The 22236-nt window shown below is 32.2% G+C and overlaps 1 protein-coding gene across 3 annotated transcripts in view; it reads left to right on the top strand.

Moving 5' to 3' along the window:
- The window catches only part of CALCRL (calcitonin receptor like receptor), a 90695-nt gene extending 69696 nt beyond the window's left edge, over nucleotides 1–20999 (top strand). For all 3 annotated transcript variants that reach the window (XM_074339068.2, XM_019740750.3, XM_088794619.1), the window contains 7 exons: nucleotides 3439–3565; nucleotides 6323–6476; nucleotides 7733–7793; nucleotides 7876–7942; nucleotides 12375–12593; nucleotides 12756–12797; nucleotides 17893–20999. In XM_074339068.2, coding sequence (XP_074195169.2) covers nucleotides 3439–3565; nucleotides 6323–6476; nucleotides 7733–7793; nucleotides 7876–7942; nucleotides 12375–12593; nucleotides 12756–12797; nucleotides 17893–18123 — 901 coding nt within the window. In that variant the 3' untranslated portion in view covers nucleotides 18124–20999. The remainder of the gene's footprint in view (nucleotides 1–3438; nucleotides 3566–6322; nucleotides 6477–7732; nucleotides 7794–7875; nucleotides 7943–12374; nucleotides 12594–12755; nucleotides 12798–17892) is intronic.
- The last annotated feature ends 1237 nt before the right edge of the window (nucleotides 21000–22236 follow it).

The raw sequence follows: 22236 nt of genomic DNA, 5'->3' as shown, positions 1-22236 counted from the left end.
CCCAAGACAAGAAAGTCAAAGTAAGCCCTGCAAACTATAGCATCTTTTTAGTAATTAGGAAAAACAAAAACCAAGTATGACTGGATAGTATGCTGCTAACATTTGCTGATGGAACACTGCAATGCAACACAAAAGATTATGAGCTTCAGAATCAAGAAGTCATTCTATAAACTATGCTCTTCAAATTTAATTTTCTTCATCTTAGAATGGAAAAAACAACGTGGAGTTTTCCTTTATGCTCTATTCAAATTGTCTTTCTTTGCCCCTCAAAAACTTGAAGCTTTCACTTTAACTTAAAAAATAAAACTGACTCGGGGTAACTTATCTGCTTGGAATGCTTTTTCTCCTCTTTTTTCTCTGTTTCAGTTCTATCTTGAGTCTTCCTCTCATTCTGGCACAGCCTTTATCTGCTTCTCAATCCTATTTTAATTTCTAAAAAGCATATAACACTATCTGGAATTACATTATGTAATCGATATGTCTATTTACCCTCCACTGTCACACGAGTAACATGAAATCAGGGTCTTGCTCTGTATTACTCACAACTATTTCCCCAGGATCTAGAAACAGAGCATAATATGTTACTTATTCATCAATAAAGAGTTACAAGTGACTAAATGAATGTTACAAGCTACAGAAGCCTTCTTATTGTCTTAAAAACTTCAACATTCAAATTCAGCAGATCACTTAATAAGATCGTGACTTTGAACAGCTTAACTCAGTTTTATTAAAGGATAGTGATACTTCAAAGGGGTTATTAAACGAGATAATGAATATAAAATTTTATCTCTGTGACTGAGATATTCTAAGGACACAATAAATGGTGAATTTTACTTTTATAATGAATTTTATCTTAAAAGGGCATTTTTTTAGAGTGTAAAAATCACCAACATTCAGAAAGCCTGACTGTTTCTTCTCTTGGTTTCCTGCCCGTTGGGAGATGAGAAAGTGATTTGCACAGGAGGAGTTCACACAAGACAGCAGACCAACTGGCCACACAAAAAGAGATGTCTGTTCCTTATGCAGCCCATCCTCTTCTGTGATATTAAATGAGCGTCCCTGAAGGGCAGGGGTGGGGGAGGAAGGAACATGACAGAACAAGAGCAACCATTTCCTCCTCTCAGAGGGACCTTCATTGAGCATCTTGGTAGAAACACTGTTGTACTCTTTCTAAGCTGACCAGATGGATCACCCACAGCCTTCACCAGGGAATTATTGATGTAGGTTATGTCTACTTTGTGTCATACATAACCAGGTGGTCCCATCAATTCAAGGTGCCATTAAGTAAACAAAAGATAGCTATAGTACTTGTTCTTTTAATACATTTATAGCTTTCTGCCTATTGTTTTTGGCAGTGTTCAGATTGACATGAGCTTTCCTCTTGGATACATGGATAATGTTCTCTTGGGAAATGATCTGAGCATTTGGAAATTAAATTAGATAAATTAGCATAAGAAAGCAGTACTTTGCAAACTGGACTATTTTTATACTGCTTGTATTTCCTCCTTCAGCTAGTTTTCCTCCGGAGTAATTTTGAGGAAAGTTTAAGTTGGAAATTTCTAACTCATGTCAAGCCAAATGGGAAACAAAGGCCAAGTATTTTATCCATACTGTGACAGAACTTTGAATATGGAGCAGAATAATACTTGAGGTCAACGTGATAATGGAAGTGGTGATTTGAAGACAACTCTGGGAAAAATGAAATTCCTTGGCGAGATAATTTAGGTTGCTATTACCCTTCATCATATGGAAACTGTCTTTCTAATGTTAAATTCTTGTGTTTCATAACAATGATGACAATTCACTGTTTCATTGTATTGCTTAAAACATGGACAGTTTTATATTACTGAGGTGAAGTTTGATGATATTTTATTATTTGTGAGAAAAAAATTAGAAACTTAATTAAAATCAGCCATGTAATTAATAACTATGTTAAAAATAATAGTTGAGTGTCCGCCAATGTGTTAGACACTATATTATACACTAGACATGGTTTATTTCATTTACTCTCCCAGCCAATCCTATGAAGTACTATTGTTCTCCCTATATTACAGATGAGAAAATTTAGGATTAGAGATTTTAAATATCTTGCCCAAAGTCATACTGTCCATAGGTGGCACAGTCCAGATTCACTCTCAGGTCAGGTTTCAAAACCCACTCTGAGCTACAGGTACTGATTGATACTACCTGCTTCTAATTGTTCCAAAATAGAATTGAAAGACATAGTTCATTACACATGAAGTGTAATGGTTTTGTTCACACACCGACTACCTCTATAACTCTGCTTGTTAAAATTACATATTGAAATAGTGTTCTAAAATAATTATGTGCACAGATATGAAATGGAAACAATTCAGACCCACAAACCACATTTTCTATTCTGTAGTCATGCTAGGTTAGAAAGAGACGTTGTAACATTTAAAGAAAGTAGAAAGAGGTTTTTTTGTTTTGTTTTGTTTTTGTAAAAGCTTATGAATAATTTTTTTAATATTTTGAGTAAAATAAGCCCATTTAAAAATTTAGAGTAGGTGAAATTAGTTGTAGGTTAACATTTGAAAAAATACTTGAATATTTTTAGTTTCATTTCAGTGTGTTTTCCAAGTACATGTTTTGGTTTTCGTTTACAAGTGGATTTTATTTGTACTAATGTAGTTATATTTGTTAACAAATATGTTTAGAAGAAAACAATGTGCATCACTGAAAAATCTGAGCCATTTTTACCACTAGACATTGATGGAAAGCATATGTCAGAGACTACCTGTCTAAATTTAAGTTACACAGCACCTGGAGAGAAAAATGGAAGAAACTAAAGCAATAGCAGTAGGCTAATTTTGTAGAAAATAGAATATATTTACACAGCAAAAAGTAAAATGATTTGACAATGGTCCAGTTTATTACAACATTATGGACAACTAAACTGGATATCAAGGTTTCCAAAACAGAAGTATTTGGTTTAAGTTATATAGAGTGAATTATTTAGGTTGACTATATTATTTGGATAATTTTGCAAAATAATCATAATAAGCTTTGTATCTCTGTATTGAAATGATTTCATACGAGCTCTTAGGTATTTGGTTTTGATATTAAATATTTCATTTATGATAGGATTTTATTCCATCATTTCAAAATTTTGCCCACAATATGGCATTGTTTTTATTTAAAAGAGGGAAATGCAATATGTCCTTTAATCACATAGTAAGAGAATTAGAACACATTTTGTGTGTGTGACTGTACTGAAGTACATTTGTCTCTGGGTTTTAAGGAATTATAAATTTTCCCTAATTAATATTTTATTTTGAGTGAATCTTGGGAGAAAAAGTAATTCTTCCAAATTTGATGTAGCTGCTATGAATTGTGAATGTATCTTATTTCAATGATAATTAATAAAAAGATGGAAACATTTTAAGATGTCATCACACTTTTTCTCTTGCCTTTTAGGAGCCTAAGTTGCCAAAGGATTACGTTGCACAAAAATCTGTTCTTCTCCTTCATTTGTAACTCTGTTGTAACAATCATTCATCTCACTGCAGTGGCCAATAATCAGGCCTTAGTGGCAACAAATCCTGTAAGTAAAACTAGACGTGCCCTTAAGTTCAAAGGGTTAGCAGGGAAGATATGGGAGTGGTGAGAGATCTTGATATATGTATTAAGTGCATAATTAAGTACTCATATGTGTGTTTTTTAAGGTCTGACATATAGAGAGTATACGTACCTGTATTCCAATTTAGAAAAGTAAATATATCTCAATATTCCTCAAGTTATAATGATTGAATATTAAAAGGAGGAATAATTACTTTGCTTCAATTATTTATATATGTTACATTTATCTTCACCTCGTTTTATGTCTGGAGTCCTGCTGCTGGTAGGACATAAGTGTTTATGACTACATAACATTTACTCAATCGAATTAAAAAAATCAAAATAACTGTAGTTAGAAAAAACAGTACTGGAAAATGGAAACTATATTTTTGGTATCAGGTTGACTTTAAAAATTTAATAAAACCACAGAAAAATGAATTATACATACCCTACATAATATTCAACTTTATGAACATAAAATTTTTAAACGGCTATTCCAAGTCCACCTGTCTCAGTAAACGTTTATGTTTCCTTACAATCCCTTTGGAATCACAATGTTTAGGATGAGTACCAAAAGATACACAAAATAAGCACAGAGACTGTCATAACATAAAGCTATATTTTTAAAACATAAGCTAAAACTTACTTATACATATTTACATATTTTATGTAATCTGTAAGTATATGTAAGCTACATTTAAATTAAAATATCTGTGTAAACAACAAATGTATTCAAGTTTTTTAAATCATCTGCTTTCATAATTTTTGTAATATCTATATTACAGTTTTGGATATAGATTTGTGGGGTGGTGTGTATGTATGTATATATAAAGTGTTTTGTTAGAGATTAAGTTATCTAGTTACTGAAATCAGAGAAGGGAAGGGATTTTCACTCAATGAGTCAATAAACAATACACTTGTATGTGCTTTATGTGTGTTTTTAGGGTAATTTCCAAAGTTCTAAAATTCCCTGTATTGTTTGCACATGTGCATCTGGATTGCTTAATTTTGTATATGTTCCACTCTAAAGTCACTGGGTGAGGAAACACACTGGGATATAATTAGCAATATAAAAAACTGACCAAGGTCCGGCCATTTGAGAGTGAATTTCTCTAGAGCAAGGAGATTCAGAGTTCTGTCATGAAGTTGCAGAGCAAGAGATTTTAAATCTTATATTTATATACAAGTACATTGTGTTTAACACACAAATTGCAAACCGTATATAATTAACTTTAATATATTATTGGAAAATTTATTTTCTGTTTTTATCATTATTGCCCAGCATAAATGTATTTTTCTGAAGCATACTTTAAGCTATTTTTATCATGTTTATAAATTTTTCAAATGAAATTAAAAGCTCAATTAATAAAGAAATTAAAAGCTCAATTAATAAGGAATTAGAAGCTCAATTAGATAGTTACATCTAAAAACTACATAGATTAAAATTTGATGCTGAAGTTCATAATTTCTATATAATATAGTGGAATAACTCATTTTTACCTTTAAGAGGAGTTAGCTAATAAAATGTTATATTTGACATCAAGGTATATTATTTAAATTTTAATGTCATGCAATCTGAATATATATTTAATGAAAGAATAGGTTTTATAAATGTCCTTCAGGCATAAGGCAGTGTGTATAGTCATGAAAACAAAACTGGAATTAAAGGACTTGTGTTCAAGATGTAGCTTTTATTGATGTATGAATATTAGCAAATCATTTAACTTCTTTAGTGCAGTTTTATCTATAAAATATGTAACTAATAACCATTCATACCTCAGAATTAGTTTAAGGATTAAATAAAACAATTATATTAACAATGTTTTAAGCTAACTCATATGCAAGTTTATTATTAATATTTTATAATAACCCAATGTTTATTTTCCAGTGCATTTCATTTCTAATTTTCTTTTCAGTGAAAAAAAAAATTATTTCAAAAATGACTATAATTGCCACTATTTATTGAGTTCCAGATTGGAAATTGGAGCTGAAGAGAGTAATCAGCCATGCAGTTCTCAGAGAGCTTTTAATTTATTTCCCTTGTTAATAGAGTAAACTATATCTCTTACTTCTACATGTTTTCTTTACCCTGTATTTGAACCTCCCTCTTCCTGTTTCTTTTAAAAGTGGAGAAGATAAAGTGGAGACCTCAGGAAAAAAGGAAGGAAAACCATAACTTTTTCTTCTTTTTACCTACATGAAACCCTCAAACCCTATATTTGGATAAGATAAAGTATGGACTCATTAGATTATTATTTAATAAGTATTTGCCTGTTAGCATGTAATATGCAAGATTTTTGAAGCATTTGGCACTCTTCATGAACTGCTTTTATAATTATTAAGATAATGATTAAGACTTTTCTAACAGAATGCAACAATCAAGGGGTTCATGATGACACAATTAAAGTAAATGTAGATAGATGTAAAGTCATTCATGTGTGGAACTTTTGCACTTAAAATTGCATAATAACTAAAGCACACATCCATTAAATGTAGATTTGGAATGAACACATTTCCTTGGAAGTATACTATTATAAACCTTTGAAGTCAATGGCTGAAAACTTCAGAGGCACCATTAGACGAGGATGAAGACTGCATTTTACAAATCTGAATCATTAGTGTGTAAGATTTTGTACAGAGGAGAGAAAATTCCATGTTTCTATTAACAGCTAAACTAGACTATTGACTTACATGTGAATTCATAAGCAATTAAATATTGATTGCTTTCCTTTTTTACTCACAGGTCAGTTGTAAAGTGTTCCAGTTCATTCATCTTTACCTGATGGGCTGTAACTACTTTTGGATGCTTTGTGAAGGCGTTTACCTACACACACTCATTGTGGTGGCCGTGTTTGCAGAGAAGCAACGCTTAATGTGGTATTATTTTCTTGGCTGGGGTAAGTGCCATTGCACATATCTGCTGATTCACCTTATTAAGAAAGCTTTTAGAGGATGCAGAGTTCCTTTGTAATAAAAACATACTTATTATTAATCATTTTAAAACAATTCAGGTGATTAACCTTTCCTTAATGCTGTAAATTGATATATTTAAATAAAATACTATTGATTCATTGTTGTCAGTACTCATCGGTCAGTTATTAATACAATGCTTTTTTTCTATTTAATAATCTAATGTGTATCTTGGCTAAATATGCGGTGACTAAAACAACACAATTAGAATCGTGAATTAAGGATCTTGTCTCTGTACCGCTCTGAATCTCCTTTTTCCTCATGTGCAAAATGAGGGCATTGGTTTTAATCAGCTTTGAAGTTCTATTTTAAAAATGTTTGTTTAAAAAAGAAAACATTGTCATTTTATCTAAGAGTAGACAGATAAGTTGTTGAATAAGAGCATGCAGAAGAACTATTTTCCACACAATCTCCTGACATGGTATTATTCACAAAGCAAACAATGATATACATCTAGCATGTTTAAAAAAGTAACAGAAATAATACAAAATATAAAATCCTGAAAATAAATTCAATAGGATTAGTTTCCAGAAACATAACTGAAATTATACTCGATCTATTTGTCATCTATCTATCTATCTATCATTTATTTATGTAGTCAAATAATCCATATATATCCAATTATGTATACAACACAATCATTAGTGCACTCAAGTTACCTTTATAAAACATTTCTTTATTTCGTGTTTGGAAGACCTGCTTTAGAATGCTCAAAACATGAACATTTCTGATACATAAAATATTTCTCTCTTCTTTCTATTTTTCTTTACATAGTCAGTCTCAACTTTTCCCACATGTGATCATCTAACAAATATTGGCCAATTCCATCTTACAGAAAATATATGAACACTGGATTTTTTTCTAAGCCTTGGGGCTTAAGAGCACATTTATGGACTTAGGCTCTCCAGTCCTCCGATTCAAAATGACTTCTATTAGAAGAAAACGTATACACACACACACACACACACACACACACACACACACACACACACCTGAAAATATAAATCGCTAACGCTTTACCATATGTAATGTTTGACTATACAGATATTTACTCAATAAACTTATAATGCCAGTTATTTTTGCTCCTAGAGTATCTCTGAGTTTCACATGTCATGATGTACTTTAGGACTTCCATTTATAGAGAAAGTTGCCTATTTATCTTCTTTTTCCTTGATATTTACAGGATTTCCATTGATTCCTGCTTGTATACATGCCATAGCCAGAAGTTTATACTACAATGATAAGTAAGATAATATCTTGTTCTGATTTCTATTAGACTAAGTAAAACAAAAATCTTCAACACCATTTCTCTGTTTTTCCCACCAGCTGCTGGATCAGTTCTGATACCCATCTCCTCTACATTATCCATGGCCCAATTTGTGCTGCTTTACTGGTATGTAATTAAAGTTCTCCTTTTTCCGTCATTGTTCATATTTCAACTTCGTTTCCTGAAACATCTGGCCTATGCTATTCTTTAGGATCCCAGTGGACACAGATGATGTGCTCACAGTACTTCATTGAAAAGGGTTTGAGGAAGGTGTTATATTTGAAGTGTTGGCAGGAAGAGTAAAAGAACTAATTCGTGAGGGATGGTGAGGCACCAGAGACCAACAGTGGGAAGTTGTGACCACGGCTAGACCCAAAGAGGAGACAGAATAGAGTTACTGCAACTGAGTGAGAAGCCCTGGCCTTGGGTAGAGGAACACAGCCACGGCCAAAACCACAGCGTAGGAGGGGAAAAGAAGGAGGAAGAAATACTCAAACTTCTCTCTCTTCCCGTGCTCTGTTCTCTGGGTTCCTCCCATTGGCCAAGAAGCAGCAAATGTTTGAGGGCAAGAAAGCCTGGGCCATGACACAGTTCTCAGAGACTCCTGGGGTACAGAGCAGAACACAGAAAGACAGAAGATGGATCCAGTAAGTGGGGATGGTAAACAAGAAAGACCTACACAGCTATGTCAATAATTAGAGTAATATTCTAATAAAGACTTTAATTAGGGAAAAGAGGGTATTGTTTAAACTGTTATTTAATTTTTATAATGATCATCACTTAATACAAGTATACAGCACATTAAGTGTGTTTGCAAGGAAACAGAAGTCACATCTAATGTTTTCATTACATTATTTCAATGGGGAAATGAATTAATCCAAACTAACACACTTTCTCTCATAGTGCATTAAAGAACAGAATGTAATTATAGTGTTAGAGACTGTAATTACACTGACATTTGATTATATATAAAAAGACAAAGATGGTTGTTCCTCAGCCAAAATTCAAAGTGACCTAACTCTTTTCAAATTCTTTTCTTTTAAGACAAATATTCTTCTATTATTTTACTATATTTGCTAGCTGCAATTTAGTATATGGTTATGTTTGAACACAGTTCAAGCCATTGTCAAATGTGTCATTGTTAAGCCATTCTCAAAAAGCATGTCAAAACGAAGAGGGTTAATTAAATTCTGAAGGCTAATTACCTGGGTTTAAATTCTTCTCCCACCTCTTACTTGCTGTGTGATCTTAGGCAATTGAACTAATCACTGTGTGCCTCAAGTCACTCTTTTGTAAAGAGAGAATGTAATAATAGTGACTTTTAATTTTTTAACAAGGAATTAAATGAGTTAACACATAAAAAGTGCTTAGCCTGGCATGTATAAAGTACATAGCAATTGTCAAATTTCTCGTTTGTGTCTAGCCACACAGACAGCCAGTTCAAAAATCAATACATGGAATTTATTATATCTCATGGGAATTATATCTTCATGTAGACTAGTGAAAATTTTAGAGGCAGGAGCATTTCTTTTCTTGCTCCCTGCATATACTAGATAGAGGCCTGTGTGACACACTGTGTTTAAGGGGTACCTCGAGACAGCCTAGCTTCGTATTCTTTGTACTCAAAGGGCCATCACTGAAACCTCGGTTTACCACTGCTGGCTGTAGATCTCAGGGCAAGTTCTGTTTTGTTTTGATTTTAACCTCGCTGTGACTTTGTTTTCTCATCTGCGATTATGAAATAATAAGATGTTGCAATGATTAAATGGGATATATCCTATTCAGCAATGAATACTGTGACTAGAATATAATAAACTCTCAAAATGCTTTAAAAAGTTTCTTGATTTGTAATTTCTATATGATGCCATGATTCTGTTCTGAGGAGAGCACAAATATATATTGTTTGGGCTACCCAGGAGACTACCAAAAACAAAACAAAACAAAACAAACAAACAAACAAACAAAAAAAAAAACAGGGCAAAATTTTCTTGTAAGAGTACTGAGTTTTCAGAGTGGAATGTGTTTCAATGCCTAAATCAGAGAGATCCAGGAAGAAGTAAAAGCACCTAGCAAACGAAAAATGTAATAGCAACCAATACAGTCCTTGGAAAACTTTGTCTACATCAACTTTGTGAGGGAAGAGTAGACGGTGCCACGAGGGTAAAATATCATATAGGATTATAGCCCGAGTTGCAGCGTAAAAAGGAAGTGAAAAATCTGCATCATTTGCGTAAAACTTTCATCTTCTTTGCCTAAAGAAAGATTAGGAGCCTATTTTTCTAGCAGCTCTAGATACCTCTCATTGTTTAAGCTCTAGGTACCTCTCACTATTCCTGGCTAATTTCAAGGTAGAGGGATGGGCTCTAACAATTGTTTATATGGTCACATGTTTTTGTACAATTTTTATAAATAAGATATTTCAACCGCAAGTTTTTTTCCACTCAGATTTCCTCTAGCCCATTTCCTCTTGAGCAGGGTGGTATTGGAGTGGCTAGAGTATTTTTGAGATCCTGCTAAGGGGAAGTTCGAGGGCATACATGTACTTTGGGTTTAGTGAGAGAGATTTAGGTCTCTTCAGTGCATTAAGTGATTGCTCGCTGTTCTACAGGAATGTCTTCCAGGAATCCTCCTACCGCCACTGTACTGAGTCACCCTGCTTCCTGTCAGGACCCTAGGGTGATATCGTGATATGAAAATGTCCTATGGTGCCTCTTAGCTATGTGAACTTTATGGGATTGGAATAAAACAGGTTTCTCCTCCTTTCCTAAACTAGTTTTGCTCTAAGTTAGATAAGATTCAGATATAGTTCATCTGAAATTTAAAATTCTTATTCTATTTTTATTTAAAATAAATGGAAATATTTGCAGAAAATAAAGTAGGATGGCTTTCTAGTTTCTAGTTTCACATTTTAAACCAGAATCTCCATTTTGGAGAGGTACTTTGCCTTTAAAAATTTTCAGATGATGGGCATCTACATTGCAACATTTCTACTGATTTTTATAATTTATGATTTTTGCAGATGAAGGTGTATAATATTCTATATTCTAAATTTATAAGCAGAAAAAGGAGCATGATTATCTTTTCTTCTATGGGATGATAGTAATGTCCATTTAGTGAAAACTTTAAAATAGCAAATGAATGCTTAACAAGGGACTATAGTAGGATGGGTGGAGTAACAGCTGATGTGTTATCTGCCGCGTCATTCTTACAGCTGTTGAAATGAGTTATTCTGCTTCTGTCTTTAGTAGACACATTCCTGTGTCTGTAGCCATGTTGCTTTTCATAGATGTGTTTCCATCAGGCTTTCAGTGAGCTCTATTTTTTGAAGCATATGCTCCATTGAATTATCTAAGAATAATAGTGGAATATTTTTATGCCCAGTTATTTTCATAACATATGGCTTAAATCAGCAAATGTCTGTTTTTTTGTTCATTGTTTTCTACATTAAATGAGATGCTACCACTATTTTTCCAATTTATTAAAGTATACAGATATAAATTACACATCGGTATGTAATTTGAAATGTTGGGATTATTAAAAAAGCACAGATGCTAAAAGTCAGGGTCAGAAAACGAGAAAGAGAATAGGATAATAGCATAAGCACCCTAAGAAACTCTTCTGGAGTTAATATCCATAAGCCTACGGAAGGCATAGGAATGGGCATAGAGAACATAGACAAAAGTAAAAGATATTGACTTGGATCAAGATAGGAAAGAGGCAGAGATAGAGGTAGAGGTAGAGATAGAGAGAGGTATTCAGCACAACTCTGTGCATTTTCTGAGTAACTTAGTTATCCACACTATATTTTTGAAATGTTATGTCTTCCTTCCAAAGAGAATATTTTCTCTTGTGGAAAGTTATTAACACATAGTAAATATGAAATTATAGAAGGTAATTAACGAAACAGAAGGCCCCGTGGGGTGCCAAAATTTTTTTATCTATAGAATAAGGTAGGGTGAATATAAACTAGTTCAAGTGTGTGACCCAGTTTACTCATAAGGATAGAGAGGATTACAGCATTATCTTGGAGGAGTTATGAGGATTATTGTTATGAAAAGAAACAAGGAAAGGAAAAACCAAAAAGATGAAAAAAGTTGTTACGGTATAACATGTATTTGGAAAGTACCTAATATAGATACTGACACAGAGGAGACATTTAAAAATTAGATTTGTTATAAACAATTCTTTCCTTTGTTTAAGGTGAAAGTATTTAAAAAGCTTTAGATTTTGAATCATTGCAAAATTAAAAAGAAAAACCATCGAATAAGAAAAATGAGCTGAGAAAGACACTCAGATATTTCTTAACTAAATATGTTCCACAATAGTTCCACCATAATTTTGTTTATCTAAAACCTAGTTCCATTAACATCAATGTACTTGCTAAATTAACAACTCACAATTCCAGAAATGCAAATTGTATCATAGGCAAATATGCTCTTTAGAACATATTCTTGTACATTTAAAATATTCTAAGATTTATAAAATCAAAGATTCTTCAGTAATGCTTCTTAATATTAAATATGAAATTATTTTCATTTGCCATTTTCTTTTCTTTTAGGTGAATCTTTTTTTCCTGTTAAATATTGTACGCGTTCTCATCACCAAGTTAAAAGTTACTCACCAAGCAGAATCCAATCTCTACATGAAAGCTGTGAGAGCTACACTGATCCTGGTGCCATTACTCGGGATTGAATTTGTGCTGATTCCATGGCGACCTGAAGGAAGGATTGCAGAGGAGGTCTACGACTACATCATGCACATTCTTATGCACTATCAGGTATGCTGTTCCTACATCCCGGAGGCGGCTTGAGAAATTGGGTATTAAATGTATATATAGCTTTGGTTTTATTTTTGACTACATATGCAGTAAGTTGGTTACAAATAGTGTACTCTGTATCTTTTTCATTTGAAATCAGATTATTCAATTTTTCTTTTACAGGGTCTTTTGGTCTCTACAATCTTCTGCTTCTTTAATGGAGAGGTACAGTGATTGATTTTGTTCTTCAATTATTTTATATTAGCAATATATTTTTTTCTTAATAAATGAGACATAATTATGAATTCCTTAGGAACAACTATTTCAAATTTTGTTTCTATTAGGAAAGAGAACCACAGAACCTCTTTTCATAGACGCAACTCTCCTTCCCAAAAGCTCAGGTTATATTGGAGTTCAAGGCTAGGGCAAATACAGCCTCACTTTAAAATACTTCCATCAGTGACTTTTATTCATCTAGTCTTTTGACCTACCTTTTGAACCAATTCTATTAAGCCTGGACTTTGACCTATGTATAGTGCTAGGCAATACTTAACCTCATAGAATGTACATATACTCTAATAGGAAAAAGAATTGGCTCTTTTTCATTTTCCCCCATTCTTTGTTTATTTGCCTAACCCACAATATGGTCTTTGGCAACAGTTTTACAGTAGGTAGAAAAGGATTTAAAGAACTTAAACTCTCAGTTATATATGGAGGAGGCACAGTGGTTTAGGAAATTTACGAGAAGAGAATGCTCTAATTTGCAACAACACGTCAATGTAGTCATGAATATTTCAATATTTTTATCCAAGGCTTTCCTAATTGAAAAGTTTCAGGCATTTTAGAAACTGGTAGTACCATATTTCCTATGTGGTGTTATAGCTTAGTTAGAGCTATTTGACTTTTTGCTACATGTCTTTAATCTACTTGACAAATTTTAATCTGTTGGAGAATTTTGGCAAAATTCAACAAAGTTTAGAAATTCAGACAGCAACTGAGTGAGACTGAGGCACTTGGTAACTGAAGCTTATCACGAAGCTTCAGATGGAAAACACATGGGACTAGCTGGCATAACTTTATAAGGACAACTCCTATAAAACAAATCAACATTGGAAATCATGTATATATAAAAAAAACTACTAAAGTAAACCTTTACTTAAGTAATATTTTACTTCTCTCTCATAGCATATAGCAAAATTTCATGTTTAATTTTTTCATTAAAATTAAAAAATATTTTAATATTTAATTATAGGTATATATTTCATATATTTATTTACAATGTGGTATAGAACTGAAAAACATACTGGACTGTTTAACATCTTTAAATGGTGCTGCCATGATTCTTCTACTACACAGAGGATAAGAATGACTATTTTTCTGAAGTCAGTGAGAAGTGGAGACAGAGAATGCAATTAGGACGAATAAATAAATCATTTGTTTTGATAATAAAATCCAAATAGCAATTGTTACATTCCCCTATAAACTATTACTGTGTAAATTGAATTAGATAATTCTATTTACTGCTTATATGGGAATTTACAGTTAAATATAGATGAGAGAAATGGCCAAAGAAATGGACAAGAAATGCCAAAGAACATGTGTGAAACATGAAAGATATACCTTTGCACTGACAGAAACAGATTTGATTTTTATAAAGGGTCAATTGTAAGTGTACAAAACATAATCACTAGTAAAATACTTTGTGACGGAAAGCAGTATATACAAAAGGCATTAATGTGGCAATGCATTTAAACCCTAAAGATTCCTCTTTGTTCCTGGCTGTGGTATCTTGGGCAAAACTCTGAACCTCCTGGAGTCTCAGGGTCTACTTTTATTAAAGAGAGATAAAAGTAAATTTCTTACACAAGTCCCACAAGGATTAATGTAAACTAGGAATGTAAAGTTTTTAGCACAATATTCCACCCCGAGTAGATACTCAGTACATTACAGGTTCCTTATTAGATTTGTCAAATCACTTCTTTTCAAAAATACATGTATAAAAGGGAATATTAATCATATTGGAATCAAATCCCAATTGGCCCTTTAATCTAGAAGAAGTGGCCAGCAAGGATCTAAACTAATGCCTAACAATCTTGTTGCACTCTATCTGTGTAAGCAAAAGAGACATGGACCTTGATCTTCTGCCATGCCCTAAAATTGAGAAAATGTTGGCCGTAGAAAATTATAATAATACAAAATCTTTGAGCAAGTTACTGCCAAATCTTTCAGTTCTTCACAACATCTCCAATATCTGTCCCCTTTTCTTCACCTTTCAAGATATAATCCCTGTTTGTGTATAATTCATTTCTCATTTTAAGAAATACTATAATCCCTCCTTTATTGTCTCTGCCTCTTAGTTTTTGGTTTTGTTTCTTAAAATCATTTGCTCAGGCTTTCTTCTTGCTGTTCACATTCAGTCACATAGCTTGCTTTAGTTTAATGTCTCTTTTTGTTGTACTCTCACATTTAATTTTCTTTTGTATTTTTGGCAAAATACTTCTATTTGCATTTCTCACTAGTTAAATAACTGTGGCTTGGTAAGTACTGGGGCCACATTCGTCTCATCTCTAGTCAACTGAGAGAAAAATGTGCACTGCTTGCATAAATAGGGACTCTTGTCATCAGAAGTACCCTCCCCAGTCTAATGGATATATTTAACAACACTTGAGAGTAGATATTTTTATAAAGTGAACAAAAAAATTTGTTGAGAATAACCAAACCCACAGTCTGTAATGAGAACTAGGTAGAATTTTTATATGTAGGTCTGTTAAATATCTTTTAATTGATTTAAGTTAAGGAGTATAGAATTGGTTCCTTATCATGTGCTAAGAGACATATAAAGTTGTAATGTTATGTTTTAAACAGTTGGCCTCACTATTTATATAAAAAACATGTAAAACAATAAAAAACATTTTCATATCTTTAACAACATCAGACTATTTTCCTTTCCAATGGCAATTTTCCTTGTAATCGTTCCCTATTAAATTTTTCTCATTAAAATGTTATTAAAAGTGGCCATTTTAATGTTCTGTTGAACAAGTGTGATATTGGATTAGAGGAAGCAGATGAAGAAAAAAAATCCCTATAGAGAGTAACATAAAAATCCCTATAGAGAGAAACAGATGTCTGTAAGGTCTATGGGTCTTTAATTAGGCTTAAGTTCTGTAAATAAGTCCCCATTGTTCAGGAAATTGCTTTCCATGGTTTTCTGATTTAGCTGCAAGGAAGAAATAAGGTGATAATCTTAATCAAAGCAGATATTTCAAGAGCAAAGAGTCAGATATTTCAAAAAACATTTTGACTTTTAGAATTGAATTTAAGCTCTCCTTTTTAAGACCATAAGTCCTACATTCACTTCTAAGATATTACTTCCTCTCAGATTCTCCACAACATTTATGTAGAATATTTTGTACAAAGCTACATTCTACTTCCTTTCAACCAGAGACTATATAGTGTATGTATTCCATCAGTCCAGCATTTAGTCACAAAGTGAGGGGAAATAAATTAAGCATAAAAATCAGGATCAAAAACAGTTCCTATCAGTAATATCTGGATAATTGGCCGAGTCATTTTTGTGTTAAATTTCTGAATATTTATTTAAAAGTCACACTGTAAAGTCAATTCACTTGTCACTTATATTCTTGAAGACATTATATATACAGATATTATTTTTAAGTTACCTTAATATCAATATGTTATTTGGAGAATTTAGAAATACATTACTAATCCATAAGGGAAACAAAGTATAACTTTTTTCAAGATATATTTGTTGTCCTATAAATGCTTTTATTTCCCTATTTATGTGACTATAAATCACTCCTTCAGATATAGTTAGCATACATAAAGAAATAAGCTTGAAAGTCCTGAAGTTCCAAATTTCATAATAATATAAATTTCAAAACCAATTTATTGCATTTCTCACTACATAATTTTTGAATTATACAGTAAAAAAAAAGCTATCTGAAATTCTAATAGAAACTGGTAGTACCATATTTCTTATGAAACTCATTAACTTTTTGTTTCTTCCATTTTTCTACATGCTAAAACATAAAATGAGATTTTAAGTGATAGAATATAAGGGACTGTATTTCCCCAGAAATATAGATTCCCAAGGAGCTGCAGATACCCTGGGAACACCTATTGCCTAGAAAGTGTTTGTAATTAGAATTGTTTTCCTGATCTCTTAAGACAAGAAAATGAAAAGACTCAAATAAGCCAGCCTCATTTTAAAGTTTAATATTGACTGTACACATGAATATAATGAGTAAAAATTTGAGGAATTATATATAATTAGTAGGAAGTTAAACAACTATTGCTTGAGTTATGTTTGTAGTACATGAATTTCTGGAAATTTGCTGTTTAGATGCTCTGATTCCCTTTGAGGGAGCAATCCAAGTGTCAAAGAGCAGTCGAGAGCTTGAGGAAGCTAATCCAAAGCTGCATATGCATTGGAAAGACAGATCAGGTCACAGGAATGTGGCCAATATATTTGTAACCTAGAAACAGAGGGCCCCCAAGCCAGTCTTTTCACTCATTAGACACCTGGAAATGTTCAGTTTATTGAGTTGCAGATGTATTTGAATATTCTTATTTGCCCTCACAGACTCAATATGAAGAAAATTACCCCAGTGCCTTATGTTCAGATAAAACCAAAGTCACTATATATGACCTATCTAGTTTTTCACAATACTCATCTCATTTGTAATTATCTGTTCAACACTTTCTTCTCTCTGGGTAGTAAACTCCATGAGGACAAAAAACCCTGATCTCCTCCCCACTGCCAAGAATGCAGCACAATACCTGGTATATGATAATCACTCAATAAAAGGTTGCTGCTGCTGCTGTTGATGATGGTGATGATGATGATGATTTATATTCCCTGTATCCCTGCTTCTTTTTTTTTAACCTCTTTCCCTCTTCTTGAATATTCTCACTCATCTTCTCATTCTATTAATAAAGATATTGATATAAAACTCAGTGCTGTACATGCAAATTTGTAAGTGGCAAATATGGATTAACTTTTATAACAATACATTCATATGCATTATTAAAACTCAAAGATAAGGCATGGAAAGGAAAATATTAATGGACTATAAATGTACAGAGTAATTGCTATAAATTTCCTAATGTAAAGATGGTTCACTCAGTTTAGTTTTTGAAATCAAGTAAAAAAAGAGAAATATTGTTCATTAATTAACATTAATGCTTTTTTAAAAAAAGCTTTTCTACATAACTTATTTTATTGTACTCATAAATACAATACCTTCATTTCAAATAATGGATTGCTCTTGTCTTTTCTGTTTTTTTTTTTTATTGATAGGTTCAAGCAATTCTGAGAAGAAACTGGAACCAATACAAAATACAATTTGGAAATGGCTTTTCCCACTCAGATGCTCTTCGTAGTGCATCTTACACTGTGTCAACCAGTCTAACCAGTGATGGCACCAGTTATACTCATGACTGTCCAACTGAACACTTAAATGGAAAAAGCTACCATGATACTGAAAATATTGTCTTAAAACCAGAAAAGTTGAACGATTATATTATATAACAGAGGCAGTATTACTTAGCTATGCTATGCCACTCCTAACTTCAGGATTTGGATCCATGACTTTATAATCAGAAGACTTCAATGTTAAATGAATTTCTTGATTGCTACCAAGAAAGCCCTCACGTGAATTCAGTAGGGTGTTGATAAATATTTAACAGCTAGCTCTATGGAGGGGAAAGAAAGACCTGACTTGTAATATTTGCCAGTTTTTATGGTGGTCCTACCATTGCTGATTTCAATCTACAAACTTGACAACACTGAATGTGGAATTAGGAAAAGATGACTAAAATCAACTCTTGTGGCTGGTGTAAGCCAGTTCTAGTACACTACTACATGAAATCACAAACAAATGCGGCTCTAAAAGTTTATATACACCTTGGGCATGAATCTATTCTTGCTGCCTAAAGAGACCTAGCTAAGGTCTATAGACTTGGAGGTTAAATTAGCTTTTCACTTATTTTTAAAATCTTTATCCCATATTCATTGGTGCAGTTGACTTTTTATTCCCCCCCCCACCCCCCACCCCCCGGAGAGTATTTTAGCCCTTTTTGTATTTACCCTTTCAAATAGAACAGATAATTGCTCCTGTAAAGCTTACCTTCTTCCCAAGAAAGGTAACTGAGCCGAGTTGCTACCGGCTACTGATTTGCTGATGCATCACAGTTACACTCTGTGTCATATCTGTTTTTGAGACTTTATGAATAGTATGTATGATGTGCAATCCTACTTTGATATCATTAGGGAGACAGCTCTGTTGAATACTACAAAACACCTGCTCAGCTACTTTCCCATCTTACTACATAAGAGGGAATCAGTGTCCCTGTATCTGTAAACAGAAACTTTGCCCCTTCCATTTCTACTGTGTAGACAACTTAGCAAATACTTCACATGAAGAAAATCAGTGAAGAGTTTCTTATTTCCTTGGCAGTTTGTAAAAAAAAAAAAAAAAAAAAAAATTGTGAAAAGTGAGCTTGTAAATACTCATTCTATTTTATAGCCTCAACTCAAATACATACAATCTAGGTAACATTTTTAAAAACAAATACATAATGTGACAATATATGAATGTTGATATCTGATACTGTATCTGGGCTGATTTTATAATAAAATAGAGTCTGGAATTCTATATTTGGTAAATATTTTAAAGACAACCAGATTTCAGCATCAGAAGTTTAGAACTAACAAAATAGCTATGATAACATATAAAATATTTATTGAAAACAAACTCAAAGCCGTTTTTTATTGAACTTCTTAGCTTTGGTGTTTCATACCTTAACAACAGGTATGTTTGACATACTTGTCTTTTATTTTGACGATGAACTTGCAGTCTAATCCAGAAAATTTAAGTGACTCCTACTGTAATAAATGCTAATCCACTACTGTTATGGTTTTTACCCCTTTAAAATATTAATTCTCTGACTTTTACTATCTGAAGATATACGGCTTTAGAAATGTTCCAGGTTATTTTAAAAAACTATAATACAATATATGTCATATACAGTGGTTTAATATTTTAATAGAGCTACTATATAATACAAATCAGTGAAAGATTTGAATATAGCAGTAAGGAAGAATTTGTGTCAGCATGTTTATGGAACATTTAAATTAAGATGGAAGAAAGCCATCTTAAATTATTTTCCACTGAAATATCGGAAAAACAAAAGTGCGATCGATGAGTAAAAGTCAGTTTTGGGAGGAGAAGTCATTATATGTATATGTTTTTACCGTGTATCAACCTGCATCAAATGGATTAAACGATTCACTTAGTTATTAAAGGTTGCTTCTTAAGCCATCAAACAGATGATGAGTTCAGAAGTCAGTTGAAATTGTCCAGGAAAATCATCTAACTTAGTAAGAATTAACATATTAAATGGCCTAGCCAATACATTTATATTTATCTATATACATGTAAAGGTTTTGTCAAATTTGTGGATTTCATAGAAAGGTCACAGAAAAAGGGATATATGCTGTTCTGGACGTTCTACTGCCTAAATTATACAAAGGAATCTTTAAATAAATTCAATTTTTAGCTATTTATTATTCAAAGACATAGATGCAAATCCTTTGCTGATACTATTTACATATTTCACCGTTCTTCCAGACAAACCGGTAAGTCTCAACCATAAATGATAGTAGAAAATGTCAAATTATCAGCTAGCATTATATTAAAATTATACTGCAATTTTCAAGATTTTTTATTGTGTTTTTATCATATTAACTTTAGATCAGATTTCCTTTATGGCCAGGATTTATCTATTGTACAGTCTTCAGCTTTAGGCAGTGATTAATCTCTGTTTGTTTTGTACCCATATTTTTTCAGGTGTGATATTTTTAAATTTTAGACTTCTCTAAAGCTGAAGTCCTAACTAAGATCTCTTTTGTATCTTACTCATGAAGAAAAAGTAATATCAATATTTTAAAAGTAAACTTCTTTGGTATCTAAAAACTAATTTTGGGAATTTTTTTACTTTTAAAATGTAGCTCTGCTATTTTTCTTCAAGCACTTGTGCAAGTCATATTTTATTTTTTTAAAAATTCTAATCTGTCATTTTTTAATTTTATAAAGTTATTTTCCAATGCATTTATTCATAAAATATCCATTCTGGAATTTAAGTGTTTGTTCAAATGTAATCCAATGTACATAGAATTAGTGGTAGTTGTAGTGCCGTATTTATTGCTTAATAATTTTTTCAAAAATGTGAACTTATTTTAATTTTCTCTTGGTTTTAATCTGCTAATAGAAACCACCATTTCTTTTATCTGTAAAACATACCAAAGATATCCTGATCAGTTATAACAACTCATGTTATGCCTACTTAATGTATATCTCTATTTTTTGATTGTATGAAAATATTAAAGTTATGAGTTAAAGGTGATTTTCACTTATATTTCCTGGAGTGCTGAATAATCCAACATAACTCTTTGTAGCAATCAGTGGCATTCTTCTTAAAACCAATGGTTATATCTCTATTATCCCCTTTGAGGTTTTCAATACACCCATAAACCATTTCCTCAACCATATTTTAAAATGTTAGGGATTTGCTTATTAAGCTAGAAAATTCCACATAAACTACGATGTATGCAAATTCCTTCCAGAAAGAGGAAAATGTACAGGGATTTTTCTCCTTTCTCCATTATATTCTATTGTGTAATTTTGTATTGAATAGCAGGGGGGGAAAAGAAGAAAAAAAAACAACATTGAAAGATAATTTTTAAAAGAGGGCACATTTGTGACTCACACAAATACAAAATGAAGAAATATCAAAGATTTTGTTTAATTCATTCACTGATGAGGGAACCAGTAATAAATATCACATATATACAGGTAAGAAATGCAGAAACGAATTCACAGAAGCTGAAAAACAGCTCTTTCCAAGGGCAATAATCAATTTCATTTCAACGGATAGAAGGGATTTATATTTCTATGGAAGGAGTTATTTACATTATCTGTTTTTACAACTTACATAGTTATAGAATAGCTAAAAAATAAAACAAAGGTAACCTGGAAGGTGGCACTAGAAGTGTTATAATCTTTTCAAATTTTTAACCATTTTAAAGTCTTTCAATTTTTACTCACAGAAATGTAAGTGGAGAGAAAGAAAAACCATATGGGGATATGAAGGCCAAATGTATATAGTAAGGGAGAAAATTTGTTAAACAACTATTTTAAAAACTCCAAAAAATTAATATTCTCTTTTTCTCCAGACATTTTCATTATGATGGGGTTTGTTTGCAACATGCAACATACCTTCCTCGGTTAGAATTTTAGTTCTATTCTCCCTGGTTTACCCATTGACTTTCATGAAATTATTGGTGATATATATATACAAAAATGCTTTTAAATCTTAGGGTTTAAATAAATCTAACATACCACCTTCAGATAAGAAAATCATATTCCTGTGAGATCTAGTTTACATTTATAAGTTTGAGGTATCAGAACAGACGCTGCCCGTTGTGTGTATTCACTATCAGCTCTGAAGGTATGTCATTTGGTAAAAAATCAGTAAGTGGGATATACATTAATAAATGCCATTGAATTCATAATATTGGGCTAGTATTATCTTAAAACAGAGATAAGATTATTATTTCACAACTCTGCGTTTCTGGCTGCAA

Source organism: Rhinolophus sinicus, chromosome 17, assembly GCF_057876585.1.
Source record: "Rhinolophus sinicus isolate RSI-liver-muscle chromosome 17, RSI-T2T, whole genome shotgun sequence".
NCBI classification, from domain to species: Eukaryota; Metazoa; Chordata; class Mammalia; order Chiroptera; family Rhinolophidae; genus Rhinolophus; species Rhinolophus sinicus.
The sequence above is the reverse complement of the archived record's forward strand: the minus strand, read 5'-3'. Positions and strand labels throughout refer to the sequence as shown.